This window comes from Rhinatrema bivittatum, chromosome 9, assembly GCF_901001135.1.
Source record: "Rhinatrema bivittatum chromosome 9, aRhiBiv1.1, whole genome shotgun sequence".
NCBI lineage: Eukaryota > Metazoa > Chordata > Amphibia > Gymnophiona > Rhinatrematidae > Rhinatrema > Rhinatrema bivittatum.
The window spans coordinates 21,753,554-21,766,536 of record NC_042623.1 but is presented as its reverse complement, the minus strand read 5'-3'; the positions used below and the strand labels follow the sequence as shown (position 1 = coordinate 21,766,536).

Here is a 12,983-nt window from a genome sequence, read left to right as displayed (position 1 = left end):
AGCAGGACTTAGGCGGGCCTCGGGTTTGGGTTTCAGTAGTAGCTAGTTCAGCCCAGAGACAGCAGCCAGCAGGTGGCGTGATCCTACCCCAGACAGGATCCAGAACGGAAACACAAGCACCAGGGAACAAGAGGATACTGAAGGTGCCTGAGCAAAGGGAGGCCGAAGCATTAATAGTCCATGTCCAGAGGATAGGGACAGAGGCGTCACTGTCGAACTTGAGTAGAAGTGGGCGGCACTTGAAAGGTGTAGCAAGCAACGTGGAACTCTGGACTCAAGGGAATCTGAGGCAAAGTTGTACGTAGCAAAGTTCAAAGCACAGAGTAAACAAGTGTGGTCAGACGTAGCAATGGTCAGGGCACAGAGAAGACAGGTGTGGTCAGACATAGAGGTCAGGGCACGGAGAAGGCAGGCAGGCGAAGTCAGACGAAGCAGTGGTCAAATCCAGGAAGTCAAATACAAGACGAGACGAACAGAGGAACAAGAATCAGGAACACGAACAAACAGGTACTGTAGCAACGAGTACTCGGAAACCAAGAACAGGAGACCTCTGTGGTATGGCGTGTGTTATACACAGTTGTTCGTTTTATCTGTTTGATATGAATGCATAAATAAAAACTTTCAAAAAAAGAACAGGAGACCAAGGAGACCTGTTACATAAGAACATAAGAACATGCCATACTGGGTCAGACCAAGGGTCCATCAAGCCCAGCATCCTGTTTCCAACAGTGGCCAATCCAGGCCACAAGAACCTGGCAAGCACCCAAAAACCAAGTCCATTCCATGTAACCATTGCTAATGGCAGTGGCTATTCTCTAAGAGAACTTAATAGCAGGTAATGGACTTCTCCTCCAAGAACTTATCCAATCCTTTTTTAAACACAGCTACACTAACTGCACGAACCACATTCTCTGGCAACAAATTCCAGAGTTTAATTGTGCATTGAGTAAAAAAGAACTTTCTTCGATTAGTTTTAAATGTGCCCCATGCTAACTTCATGGAGTGCCCCCTAAGCGACACTGAGGAGCGCGGCCTGAGTATTTATGTGCTGAAGGATCTGACATCAGCATCCGGGTCTGCGGCCAGGTTCCTGCTGTGGGCCTTTTAAATCATTCACTGATGCACATGCTAGGGAGGGGTGCGGTGCTGCCGGCAGCGTCTCTCCGCGAGGCCCGCAGAGAGGCCCGAGGAGTTAGAGGCATCCTGGCTGGAGGTCCCGGGAAGCAGAGCAGGGCCGGAGGTGCTGGTGGGAGACTGAGGTCGAGACCGGCTGCCCACTGCCGCCAGCGACGAGGAGCTGGAGCCTGAAGCCTGTGCAGAGAGGTGAGAGGGCCGCACCGCGGGGCTGCTGCAGGCGGTGAGCGTAACACACCTGGGATAGAAATGTCTGGCCCAAGGATGCAGGGCCTGTCACGAGAGTCGTAGGCTGTGCCTCCTTGGGCCAGAGATTTTCACACTAGTGAGGGAAACTCTGGCCCAAGGATGACAGGCCTGTGATAAAATGGAATCACACCAAATAATGTGGGCATGCAGGACCTCACTCGCTCGCAACCACCCCCTTACAATCCAATAATCACAGACACATTTCATTGTGGGTAAAACAAGGCCGCAGCTTTAATCATTCAGTGGTCCGAGCTTATATCCACACATTAACACCAACAACTAGGACTTTGGTATTGCCCAGCCCCCACCAGACTATCCGCCACCTTCCGGCAGGATAGCCTAACCAGCCTCTCTGTTACACTCTTTGGCCCCAACACGCCAGGTTCCGACTCCCGCCACACTCTCCTGCAAGGAGCCAACCCAGGTGTACTCCCGCCTCCAACTTGCAAGGAGTCTGGCCAAGCGGCCCCCGCCTCATCCGGCAAGGAGCCACACCCTGACAACAGCCCTCAGTTGTCAACCACCGTCGGCTTTACCAAAATCCAAATAACTTGAACAACAAAATTGAACAGTTATGGCTCGGACCAACCGCCCCCGCTGCGACAAATCCCCCAAACAAAACTGCAATTCCCCAACAACAATCGCCTAGGACTAAGGGTGGGTGGGAGGGTCGCGCGAACCTTCTGCCCCTCTCTCGCTCGCAGCTACCGACTGAAGCCCGCGTTACTAAAACTGCTTAACCAGCAGTTTGAATTTTCACCCCCACCTATCCCAGCTCTCCACGCTTACTCCTTCTGCCCCCCCCCCCTTGCACCTAAAGCCAATCACTGCATTCCACGACTCTATGACACTCGCCTTCAGTCCCCCCCTCCCCCCTCCTTCACGTACGTCACGTTGCAGCCCTACTTGTGTCCCCACGTTGTTTTCACCTCCGTCTATTCCACCTTCCCCCCCCCCCCCCCCCCCCCTCTCCAACCACACGCGCCTCGCCTCTGAAGTGAGCCTGCGCCCACATTACGCCGCCCGGCCGGACACGGGGTCCGGCTGGTCTTCCATAATGTGGGCATGCAGGACCTCACTCGCTCGCAACCACCCCCTTACAATCCAATAATCACAGACACATTTCATTGTGGGTAAAACAAGGCCGCAGCTTTAATCATTCAGTGGTCCGAGCTTATATCCACACATTAACACCAACAACTAGGACTTTGGTATTGCCCAGCCCCCACCAGACTATCCGCCACCTTCCGGCAGGATAGCCTAACCAGCCTCTCTGTTACACTCTTTGGCCCCAACACGCCAGGTTCCGACTCCCGCCACACTCTCCTGCAAGGAGCCAACCCAGGTGTACTCCCGCCTCCAACTTGCAAGGAGTCTGGCCAAGCGGCCCCCGCCTCATCCGGCAAGGAGCCACACCCTGACAACAGCCCTCAGTTGTCAACCACCGTCGGCTTTACCAAAATCCAAATAACTTGAACAACAAAATTGAACAGTTATGGCTCGGACCAACCGCCACAGGCACAGGCATATAATGCCCTGTGACCCCCAAAGATGCGGCCTCGCTTTACAGAGGAAATAACTCCTCTAAGACCTCCTGAATGGAGTTCAGGAACAAGTCTAATCCTAGAAAAGACAGGTGAACCCCATCATCTCGGAACAAACCTGTTACCTTACCCCATGACCAGGCATACTTAATATGCCGACCACCCAAGCGCTCCAACCAAGTCCCGATTTGTTGGTTTGCCTTGGACCTACACCGTTTCCATCTGATGTTATCCAATTCAGCAGGCCTCACCACAATATCAGACCAGCATAAGATCGTCGTCGGCAGCAAAATAGATATAGTCATTAAGTCCTTACGGACATTGCTAATGAAGTGCTTGCCCGACATCTTACCCCAGTCGTTACCCCCCAAATGAACTACCAAGACCCGAGGAGCTGCCCGACGCTCTCGCTCCTTCCTAACATAAGGAACAAGTTCGTCCCACAGCATACCCCTCCGGCCAAGCCAGATAACCCGAACCCCCCTTCGTTGTAAGTCCAAGTGAGGGCCGTAAGGACGGCCGCAGGCGTGTCTGTGACCCCAGTAAGTAAACGAATGACCAATGATCCAAACTGTCATGGGCTCAGACGCAGCACCTGCAAAGAAACTAGAGTTAGCAAAGATCAATCATGCCCAGAATCTGGGCGAACATAACTCTTATAGGCCCCGGAACGCCACCGGCCTATCCTCTGTATGACCCCTCCAGGCACACCCGCCGTTGCCGCCGATGTAGCGGCCCCAATGCGGAACGAATGTGTTCCAAACCTGCGCCCCTCCAAACCGACAGCATACAATGCTGCGCGCAGTACCGTCTCGAATTGATACTTGGTTAATGGCCTCCGGTTCTCATGCACTAGAAATTGCATTGCTACCTCCGGCCGCACCCTACAATACCCAGCTGCATTTCTAACCGGGCAGGACGTCAAACCTGGAACCCTGGATAACAACACGGAGGCTCCACGACCCCTCTGATCCGTCTTAGATCGCGGAATTACTATCAATACTGCTCTGTTCGTGACTACCACATTCCGCGCCAAAATCCCTGGGTAATCAGTACTGGAGGCTGAGCGAGCCACCAACTCGCTAATCCTAAAGGCCCCGAAAAAAGCGAATACGAAAGCAACTCGAAACAATAGTGTCTCATAAGGGGAAAAGCACACTGCAGACAACGCCTCCCATAACAGCATCAAGATATCATGTGTAATGGGCAAACGCTGATCAATTCTGCTCTGCGTTGTCCGCGACCAACCCCTCAACAGACGCCGAACTATAAAACGACCCGAAGGAAAGCCCCAACCATGTGCCTTCATAAAAAAGGAAAACCCCGCCAGCTGGCGGCCTACTGCAGCCTGCGAACACCCACTCGCCCGAGCACGCTCAATGAAACGTACCAATGCCATATCCGAGATCGGACCTCCCGCCCAGCCCAAGGAACACAAAAACGCTGAGACTCGTCGGGCCCCCCCTACATAACCTGTCCACGTGGAGGGCGCTAATGAATCTCGCAGCATTTTCCAGGACTCTGGGAACCAAATTTCCAAAGGAAAGACGGCACCGGGGTTCCGCATGACTCCGCTTCTGGGGCGAGTTCTCGAAACAAGTCCCACTTGAAACGAGAAAGAGAGTCAGCCACACTGTTAGAAACTCCAGGCACGTGTCGAGCCCATACTGTTACATTTAAGGACATACAACGCAAAATCAGCTCGCGCAATAACTCTGACACTCTGATGCAACGCGCCGATCTCTTATTTATGACCTCAACCACCCCCTGATTATCGCTCCAAAATACCACTCTCTTTCCTGCCAACTGAGCGCCCCAAATATACACTGCCACTACAATTGGAAATAATTCCAAGAAAGCTATATTTTTTGTAACTCCAGACGTAATCCAGTCCTCCGGCCAACCTGCTGCGCACCAAGCCCCTCGAAAATAAGCCCCGAAACCTAACGAACCCGCTGCGTCGGTGAACAGCTCCAAATCATGATTTGACCGCGGATTAGATTGCCACAACGCCTCCCCATTAAAATCCTCCAAAAACCTATCCCAAAGTCTCAGATCTTCCCGCAAAAAACAAGAATTTCGCACACGATGATGCGGTTTTCTTAAACCGGACATAGCATGTGATAACCTGCGCAAAAACACTCTGCCCATAGGAATCACCCGACAGGCGAAATTTAGACTACCAACGAGTGACTGTAACTCTCGTAAAGACAACTTAGGCCGACCAACAGCCCCACGCACCATGTCCCTTAACAGCTGAACCTTATCCTCCGGTAACCGCGATACCATAGCTACCGAATCCAGCTCAATTCCCAAAAATACCAATGAAGTACTAGGTCCTTCTGTTTTACTGACCGAAAGAGGAATCCCGAAATCATTGGCCACCTCTTGAAAACAATTCATCAAACTGAGACAATCACCCCGAACCAGCCCTTCCCACAAATAGAAAATCATCCAAATAATGTACCGCGAGTCTCGATCCCGACCTCTTCTGTACCACCCAGTGCACAAATGTACTGAAGGCTTCAAAATAAGAGCATGCTATAGAACAACCCATAGGCATACACTTATCAAAGTAAACTGCTGCTGAAAGCGGAACCCTAACAGGTGAAAACTATCAGGATGAACCGGCAACAAACGAAATGCCGCTTCTATGTCCGCTTTCGCCATTAAAGCCCCTGGGCCACACTGCCGAACTATTCGCACTGCGGAGTCAAAAGATGCGTATCGCACCGTGCATAATTCCCTCGGGATACCATCATTCACAGACCTCCCTTCGGGGAAAGACAAATTATGAATTAATCTAAACTTGCCCGGATCCTTTTTTGGAATCACAGCTAAAGGCGATAGGACCAAATCACGGAACGGAATCACATTAAAGGGACCTGCAATACGGCCCAGTCCTATTTCCCCCAGCAACTTTTCCCTTACCACCGCTAGCATACGCCGAACCGACGGGCAATTGACCCCACCCCCAACTTCCCCCTGTCCTTGAAACGGTATTTTAAAACCATAACGAAAACCCTGATCTAACAACTCCGCCACCTTTATACGCGGGTACAGCCGTAACCATGGCAACATCGCGGTTAAACAGATAGGTGTATGTGCTCGCTCAAAGACCCGGTCTACTGGCACCTTTTGCAGGTTGTGCTGTGGCCGGTCCGTCCCCTTGACGCTTTGAACACTTGGACACTGGGTGACCGGCTCCACACACGGAACAAGCGTGCCGGAACTTACAGTCCGGGAAAATACACGTGGAGCGATTAAATCTCCAACACACATCACTGCGCCCCGCGCCCCCCTTTCCAACACTACTGCCGGGCACGTCCCTCCGAAAGGACCTCCCAGGCCCAGTACCAGCCACTAACCCCTGCCCCATACTACCTGAGGACGGTTTTGCAGCCATCTGCGTTAGCCAGAGTCCAACATCCTGAGTACCCCAGGAGATAAACTTATTTTCTTCCATACGATCCCGGAATCGCTCATCATAATTAAGCCAGGACCAACCTTCGTAAGTCTTACTGGCCGCTAGGATTGCATCTGCATAAGATAACAACGCCCCATACTGTGACGGATCTTTCTTCCCCACTACACTTGCTAGCCGCAGAAAAGCCCTTGTCCAATTATGAATATTTCGTGCCACCTTAATCGGGGCCCCTACAAATTGATCTCTCTTATTCCTCTTCTTCTTATCCTTACGCTTACCACGCCTGCCCTCCAGCAGCTGAAAAATATCAATGAACTGCCTACGCCTAATTCGTCTACGAATGGAACGCGGAACCTCCTCCCATAACTCCGTAAAAGCCACCAAAGCCGGGGCACCACGTACTGTGGCCCCTCCGACTGCTCCCCCCTGAACCGCTGCTCCCGAATCCGAAGAGGTATCAGAAGATGACGAAGAGGACGACGACGACGAGGACGAATCCGATGAACTAGAGCGCCCCCTCTTTCTCTTTTTCTTAGACTTCCCAGACTTTGAAGACCCCCGTTTCCTATCCACCCCCCCTTCCTTAACACTTGGTAACACTTCGCTGCCACCTGCGTCCTTGCCATCCTGCTTCCCCCCCTCCCTCTCTTCTGCCCCCCTCACACATGCAGCTCCACCTCTGTCCTGTCTAGGGAAAATAATAAACTCACCAGTCTGTTCAGGCTCCACAGGCAGCACATCATCCATGTATAACTGCTCTCGCCGACCCCTGCCTGCCGTCACTGGCGCGTCATTGCGCCAAGCCTCCCATTGAGATGGGCCAGGTATTTCACCATCATCCTCTGCCAAATTCCCCTGTGGAAAAACAGCAGGAGCAGGAGACGGAACAGGAGCCGGCGCAATATCCCAAATTCTCTCCACCTCCAACCCCCCAAACTCCCCAAAAACTGCTCGCACATCCCCTGTCCACAGACCTCCCTCTACCAAGGTCATCTCTTCCCCTCCCGATTCTCCCCCCTCCATTCAAACGCCGGCGAGAACCCCCAGTCAATCTACGATTACCTCTTTGCCCCATGCAGTGCCTGCTTACCCCCCCCAACATCCCCCTTGCCAGTTCTGGAACCAATAACGTATTACTCACCCTCTCCCCTCTCACAGCCATGCCCCTCCCCAACATGCTACCGGCACCCCTTGCCCTGCGCTCCTCCGCTCCACTTAACCGCCCTACCATCGCTCCCTTACCCCCCTGACCACGAAACCTAGTTTTGTATAAAGCTCCCATAGACACAGCACTCTCACCAAATGAACCTTCATCAGGGCCAGGAAAGCGCTCTGCAGCATCAGAAATCATTTCTGCAGCTAGAATGGGCTCACAGCTCTTAGAAGCTGCCTTTCCAGACTTCCCCTTAGCCCGGGGCCTCACAGCTCTACCGCCCCTCCCCCTCACCACACCCAGCTCTGCAGACCTCTCAATTAACAGCAACGGTCCCTCCCTTTCAATCTCCACACCTCCTCTATCCGCCCCCCGAGCTAACGATCGTGCTCCTCCCCGCTCTGCAACGCCAAAGTCGCTCACCCATTCTGGGATCAGCACACCGTCGCCTGCTGCCTCCTCCCCCGGCACCCATGCGGCTTCCTCTGACTCCAGGAACGCAGCCACACCACCATCGAGCTCCTCCTCCTCCCAATCGGGCCTCTTGCCAGCCATGCTGCCGTCAGCACACGAGCACTGGAAGTTTACAGCTGCAAAAAATGCCTGCGATCTCCGAACAGTCCCCAACGAACAATCACACAGGAACCAGCAACAAAAGGTATGTTAAGATCGCGCGAACCTTCTGCCCCTCTCTCGCTCGCAGCTACCGACTGAAGCCCGCGTTACTAAAACTGCTTAACCAGCAGTTTGAATTTTCTCCCCACCTATCCCAGCTCTCCACGCTTACTCCTTCTGCCCCCCCCCCCTTGCACCTAAAGCCAATCACTGCATTCCACGACTCTATGACACTCGCCTTCAGTCCCCCCCTCCCCCCTCCTTCACGTACGTCACGTTGCAGCCCTACTTGTGTCCCCACGTTGTTTTCACCTCCGTCTATTCCACCTTCCCCCCCCCCCCCCCTCTCCAACCACACGCGCCTCGCCTCTGAAGTGAGCCTGCGCCCACATTACGCCGCCCGGCCGGACACGGGGTCCGGCTGGTCTTCCAGGAAGACTCAGACCAGTCATTCTTTAAAAATGTTTCTTTTTTAAAATCACATTGGAAATCAGAATTAGAGCTTCTGCTGCTCTAATTCTTTGGCTCACCCGCAAAATGTATCAAAAGCATAAAAAAAAAAGTACATAAGCCACAGACAAAACTCAAAGAAGCACCACGATGGACTAAAATGGCCACCAAAAACGCAGCTTGATTTTTACTGCTTCCCTGACCCAGGGGTTAAATCTCTAATGTTAAAAACAAGAGCTAAAATGTCTCCCTGTGCAGCTGTAATGGCTAATATCCTCTTTTACATGTGATTTGCATGCACCTGCGCTAAGCATACCACACATTTCGTATTGTGGGGTTTTCATTACTAAAATCTATGTAAAACATCGGAGTAAGGTTAGCGCCGAAAAACCTGCAGTAGGCTCAGTGCAGCTTATTACGTCAGCCCCATTGGGAGGGGTTGAGCAATAAACAAGTACAGTTTTGGTTGACTAAAACCAAATTGTGATTGTTCATATATATATTAGCAGAATAGTGGCCTCCGCTTCCAAATTGATACTTCCAGACGTTTCATACGGTGTTCACTACTTTTCCCATGCATTTTTCCTCCTAAAGTCTCTCACATTATATTGTACTTAATGTTAGCATTAGTGCAGCTGCAAAGTCTGACATCTTTGGATGTTTTCCATTTCCCTCCCCCAGATGTTCTTGTTTTTTGTGTCCCCTTATATCAGTCAAGGAGGGTGTTTCTCTTTGACCTAGAGATTCAGGTTTCCTTGGTACAGAAAACCTGGAAAGTGCTCTAATTGGCAACAAAATGTAACCTGGTAACAGGAGTTGGCTTTTTTAGTTTCCTAATTGGCACCGAAGGCTGCCAGCGAAACCCAGTAGGGTTTGATTGATGGATAGGTTGCTGTGCCTGTAAATCCTGCATTTTTCTGTAGTCGGGCCAGACAGCTTACAATTGAACATCGTGGAATTAAAAAAAAACCTCTTTACCCCATTCTGTACTTCTTGATTTTTTGGTCAGTGAAACTCGCGCTTTAAACGACTCTTGTAATGTTGAATTAAAATCTTTTGGCACCATAAAACATCAGCTTAGTGAGATAACTTGCTAACTTTTGTTAATTCTGACAGCTGGTGGCTTCCTGGTTTGATCGTTCTTTGCAAAGTGACATTCTTTTTCACCACATGTGCTGCACTGCAAGGATCTTCCAGACTCTTAGTTTGGTAGGTTGAAGTTGGCTCTGACTGAAGCTTGTTAGCCATCTGTCTGAAAGAGAAGGTATAGGCCCTTTATGCCTCAATGTCCACGATATTGTTGGAATTTATTATGTACCTATGAGTTCTTTGACTTTAAAAGCTTGTTTGGTGTCATTTTCTTTAACCTCCTATCATGACCAGGTCGTCTTAAAATGAAATTGGAGGTGGAGCTGTTGAGGGGAGATGCTTTATCATTTCAGTAAAAATGGCTATATTTTTAAGGGGCTTTCTCAGCTCATCTTAGTGCTATCTTCCTGACTTCAGTGTTCATTTTTTCAAGTGTATTCCCATATCCACAGATGCTCTGAACCGTATCAGATCTTTACAAATATGATGTGGGGCTCTTGAGTTTTGTGACTTGAAAACAATTGGTGGAAAGTAAACTTGTCCATTTTCAGACTACCTGTTTTTCCTTAAAGCAGTTATAATGGTGCAGACTGTCAGGAGTGTAGCCCCCGAGGCCACAGTGGCTGGTAAACTGGCAACGCCAGTCATATGAGTTCCAAATGAAACAGCGACAGGGTGTCTTCTGCCTGCAATGGCCACCTTCCCCTCCGTTTGGGACCTGAACCAGAACTCTGCAGGGAGACCAGATGAGACAAAATAGCAGCTTCAGAGAAGCAAGAAATAATGTTGGAATCAATTCAACATGGCAAACCTGGGAAGCAGGACTCCAATGAGGGGGACCGAAGAATGAAAGCCTGGAATATGTGTGTGTCAGACCGGAAACAAGACAGTCACCAGTAGGAAGTGCAAGTCAAGGAGCTGAGAGAACTGACCAGCTAGTCCACAAAGCCCATAGATGCCCCTGCCTATCAGAAAAATAAAATCAAGAAGGGATAGAAACATCTAAATATCAGGTTTACTTGGGCATAAAGACAAATAGGTAAGGGAAAACTGATATGTAGGTTATTGTTTTTAAAGTCGGATAAACAGAATGGATGATGTGGTCGTGGTTTAATTTTCTTCACTGGTGTGCAAACAGACTAGGATGTGATCCTCTGTCCAGGAGTATCCTGGAGTTTGATAGGGGAAAGGGTGGGCTAAGGTTAGAGTGTTCTCTATTCAATTTTTCAAAATTCAGATACATTTTATAGTTCTGTGGGGAAAGGTCTAGTCCAAATATTGTTATAATTGTTAATGATCATTGGAGGTCATAAAAGAAAGTCTAATGTTTTAACCACTGGTTGGTGATAGAAGCAGGATGTTTGAGTGAGCAACACTGAACCACAGAAAAAAAAATTATGGAAATAATTTTTAACTCGGCAGTTTCTTCTTGCTTTTTTGGCCTTTCAGCTCATTCAGATTTGGCCTGTGTTTTAGGTATCATGAGCCTTCATTTGCAGCTACCTGGATTATTTCCTCCAGTTTTATAACCTTTCCTATCCTGGGCATAGCATTGATGGTCCTTGGCTAGGAGCCACAGACCCTGCAGCCTGGTATGTGTGCACCCTAAGTTTCAGCCAGAAGGTGTCACCGTTGAACAATGCCCGGTGCTCCCTTTCCCCATGGGCTATAAATGCTGTCTCCAATGCATCTGAAGCCCTGACAGGCCTGGGGAGTGAAAGGATGACTCGAGAATCGGCGTACCACAGTGCTGCTGAGATCCCGGGCTGCCTCCAGCCAAATGTTAAACAACATACGTTGAGTTTCTACACTATGGCAAAAATCCATCTCTCTTATGTAGGCAGAAATGTTGAGACTGGGAGAACTTCACACACTTTCAAACTATGGTAAGAGTCAGTCAGATTTGCCAGTTCGGGATTTAGCTATACATAGGCCCCGGTACCAGCAAGAATTTCTGTTCACGTTGAACTCTGTGAAGTTACAGGGATACTTGCTTCATTGAAACCCAGGCTAATAGATTTGAATGTTCTTAACTACAAAATAAATTTGCATTTTTCATCCCACTATGACCCTAGAATTGGGAAATAAAGAGAAGGGTTGGTAAAGGTAGACATTTTTTTTTGTGCCCCCATATCTTATAATTCAGAGAGACTTGACTTAGCTGCTTCTTCCATCCATTTTTGATGATTTTCATTTCAGTGTGTCATTTTCCTTTCCTGTTAAGCAGTGATCAAAGCAACACTAACTCCCTAGTACTTCTATGTTCTGGACCTGAAAGTAATAGGATATGGTTTAATTTCTTGTGGCCTCAGATCTTTCTCAATGTGTATGGCACTCGGACGACTGGGTATTAGAACATGCTGTGTGTTTTGTGATGGATATTTCTCTATTATTTATGAAATATGCAGCCATGTCGTACAAGGGTTTTGGAGATGCGGACTTTATAAGAGACCTTTTATATTGATATTCTGCTGCTATAGATAGAACTGCAGAATATTTATTATTTATAGTTGTTTTATATGTGGAAAGTGTATATATTACTGTACATGGTAAAGAAGGGTCGATACACAGATACAATAAATGCTTAATACAGTTGTACATTTACAGTAAGAAAGGGACTGTTATATGATTAGTCTGCATTGGGATTGGACCCTTTTAATTCTTATTTAAGTGGCTAGTCACAATATACAATAGAAGTATAAAAAGAATCATCTGTTATGTAGATATGATTTCTCTTCACATGGCCAAATCCTGTTTCCCACATCAAATCCCCAGAATAAGAATGCAGCTAATGCATACAGATTTAGTAGTGCTGCAGGAGAGTGCGTTTCAAGGATTTCTGCTCGGTTGGTTACCTGAAAGGTACTTTCTCATGGTCAGATGGCGTTGCTAAGACCTCAGCTGGCAAAGATAATTAGGAAACAACAAGTGCTCCCAATTACTTCTATTAAGCAAGTATTCTGGCACAGGCCATAGTTTTTCTCATTACCTTATGTTAACCTTTGCACCATCTTCCTACTTTGTAATCAAGTCATTTCTGCTTTCTTCACTGATTTTGGTTCCCTGAAGAGATTCATTTACTTAAAGTAGTGATTTTTACTGCAGAAGTTTAGCTGCAATCAATTGGTTGTCTTGTTACTTGCCAATATATGAAGCCAGTGTTATTGATTTGATAGATTGGAGATCCTGAAATCTTATCAAGCTGTTGCAGTATTCTTTGATAAGCAAAACCTTTTGTACTGGAACAATATGAAATGGCTTCCTAGGATTAACAGTCTGGTAATGATTTTTTTTTTTTTTTTTACATTATTCCTGTCTGTGG

The 12,983-nt window shown here is 48.6% G+C and overlaps 2 protein-coding genes across 3 annotated transcripts in view; one reads left to right on the top strand and one right to left on the bottom strand.

Annotated features, from left to right (window-relative positions):
• The window catches only part of CHCHD3 (coiled-coil-helix-coiled-coil-helix domain containing 3), a 522,566-nt gene that overhangs the window by 277,054 nt on the left and 232,529 nt on the right, over positions 1-12,983 (top strand). Inside the window, exon 1 of one of the 2 annotated variants that reach the window (XM_029615340.1) lies at positions 7,535-8,165. The exons of the other annotated variant lie outside the window; for it this stretch is intronic. Coding sequence (XP_029471200.1) covers positions 7,719-8,165 — 447 coding nt within the window. The 5' untranslated portion in view covers positions 7,535-7,718. Of the gene's footprint in view, positions 1-7,534; positions 8,166-12,983 lie in introns of those variants that run through there. 2 annotated transcript variants of the gene reach the window in all.
• Positions 2,348-7,289, bottom strand: LOC115098620. Its single transcript, XM_029615342.1, has 2 exons — positions 7,065-7,289; positions 2,348-3,522 (listed from the first exon to the last, which is right to left on the bottom strand). Exons 1-2 carry the CDS (start codon positions 7,099-7,101, stop codon positions 2,948-2,950), a joined length of 612 nt encoding a protein of 203 aa, XP_029471202.1. The 5' UTR covers positions 7,102-7,289; the 3' UTR covers positions 2,348-2,947.

Coding starts and splice junctions, on each gene's coding strand:
- LOC115098620 (XM_029615342.1), bottom strand. CDS start 7,101: ATGGATGATGTGCTGCCTGTGGAGCCTGAACAGACTG. Junction 3,523..7,064: donor TGTGGAGCCTGAACAGACTG/GTGAGTTTATTA, acceptor GTTTCTTTGCAG/GTGCTGCGTCTGAGCCCATG.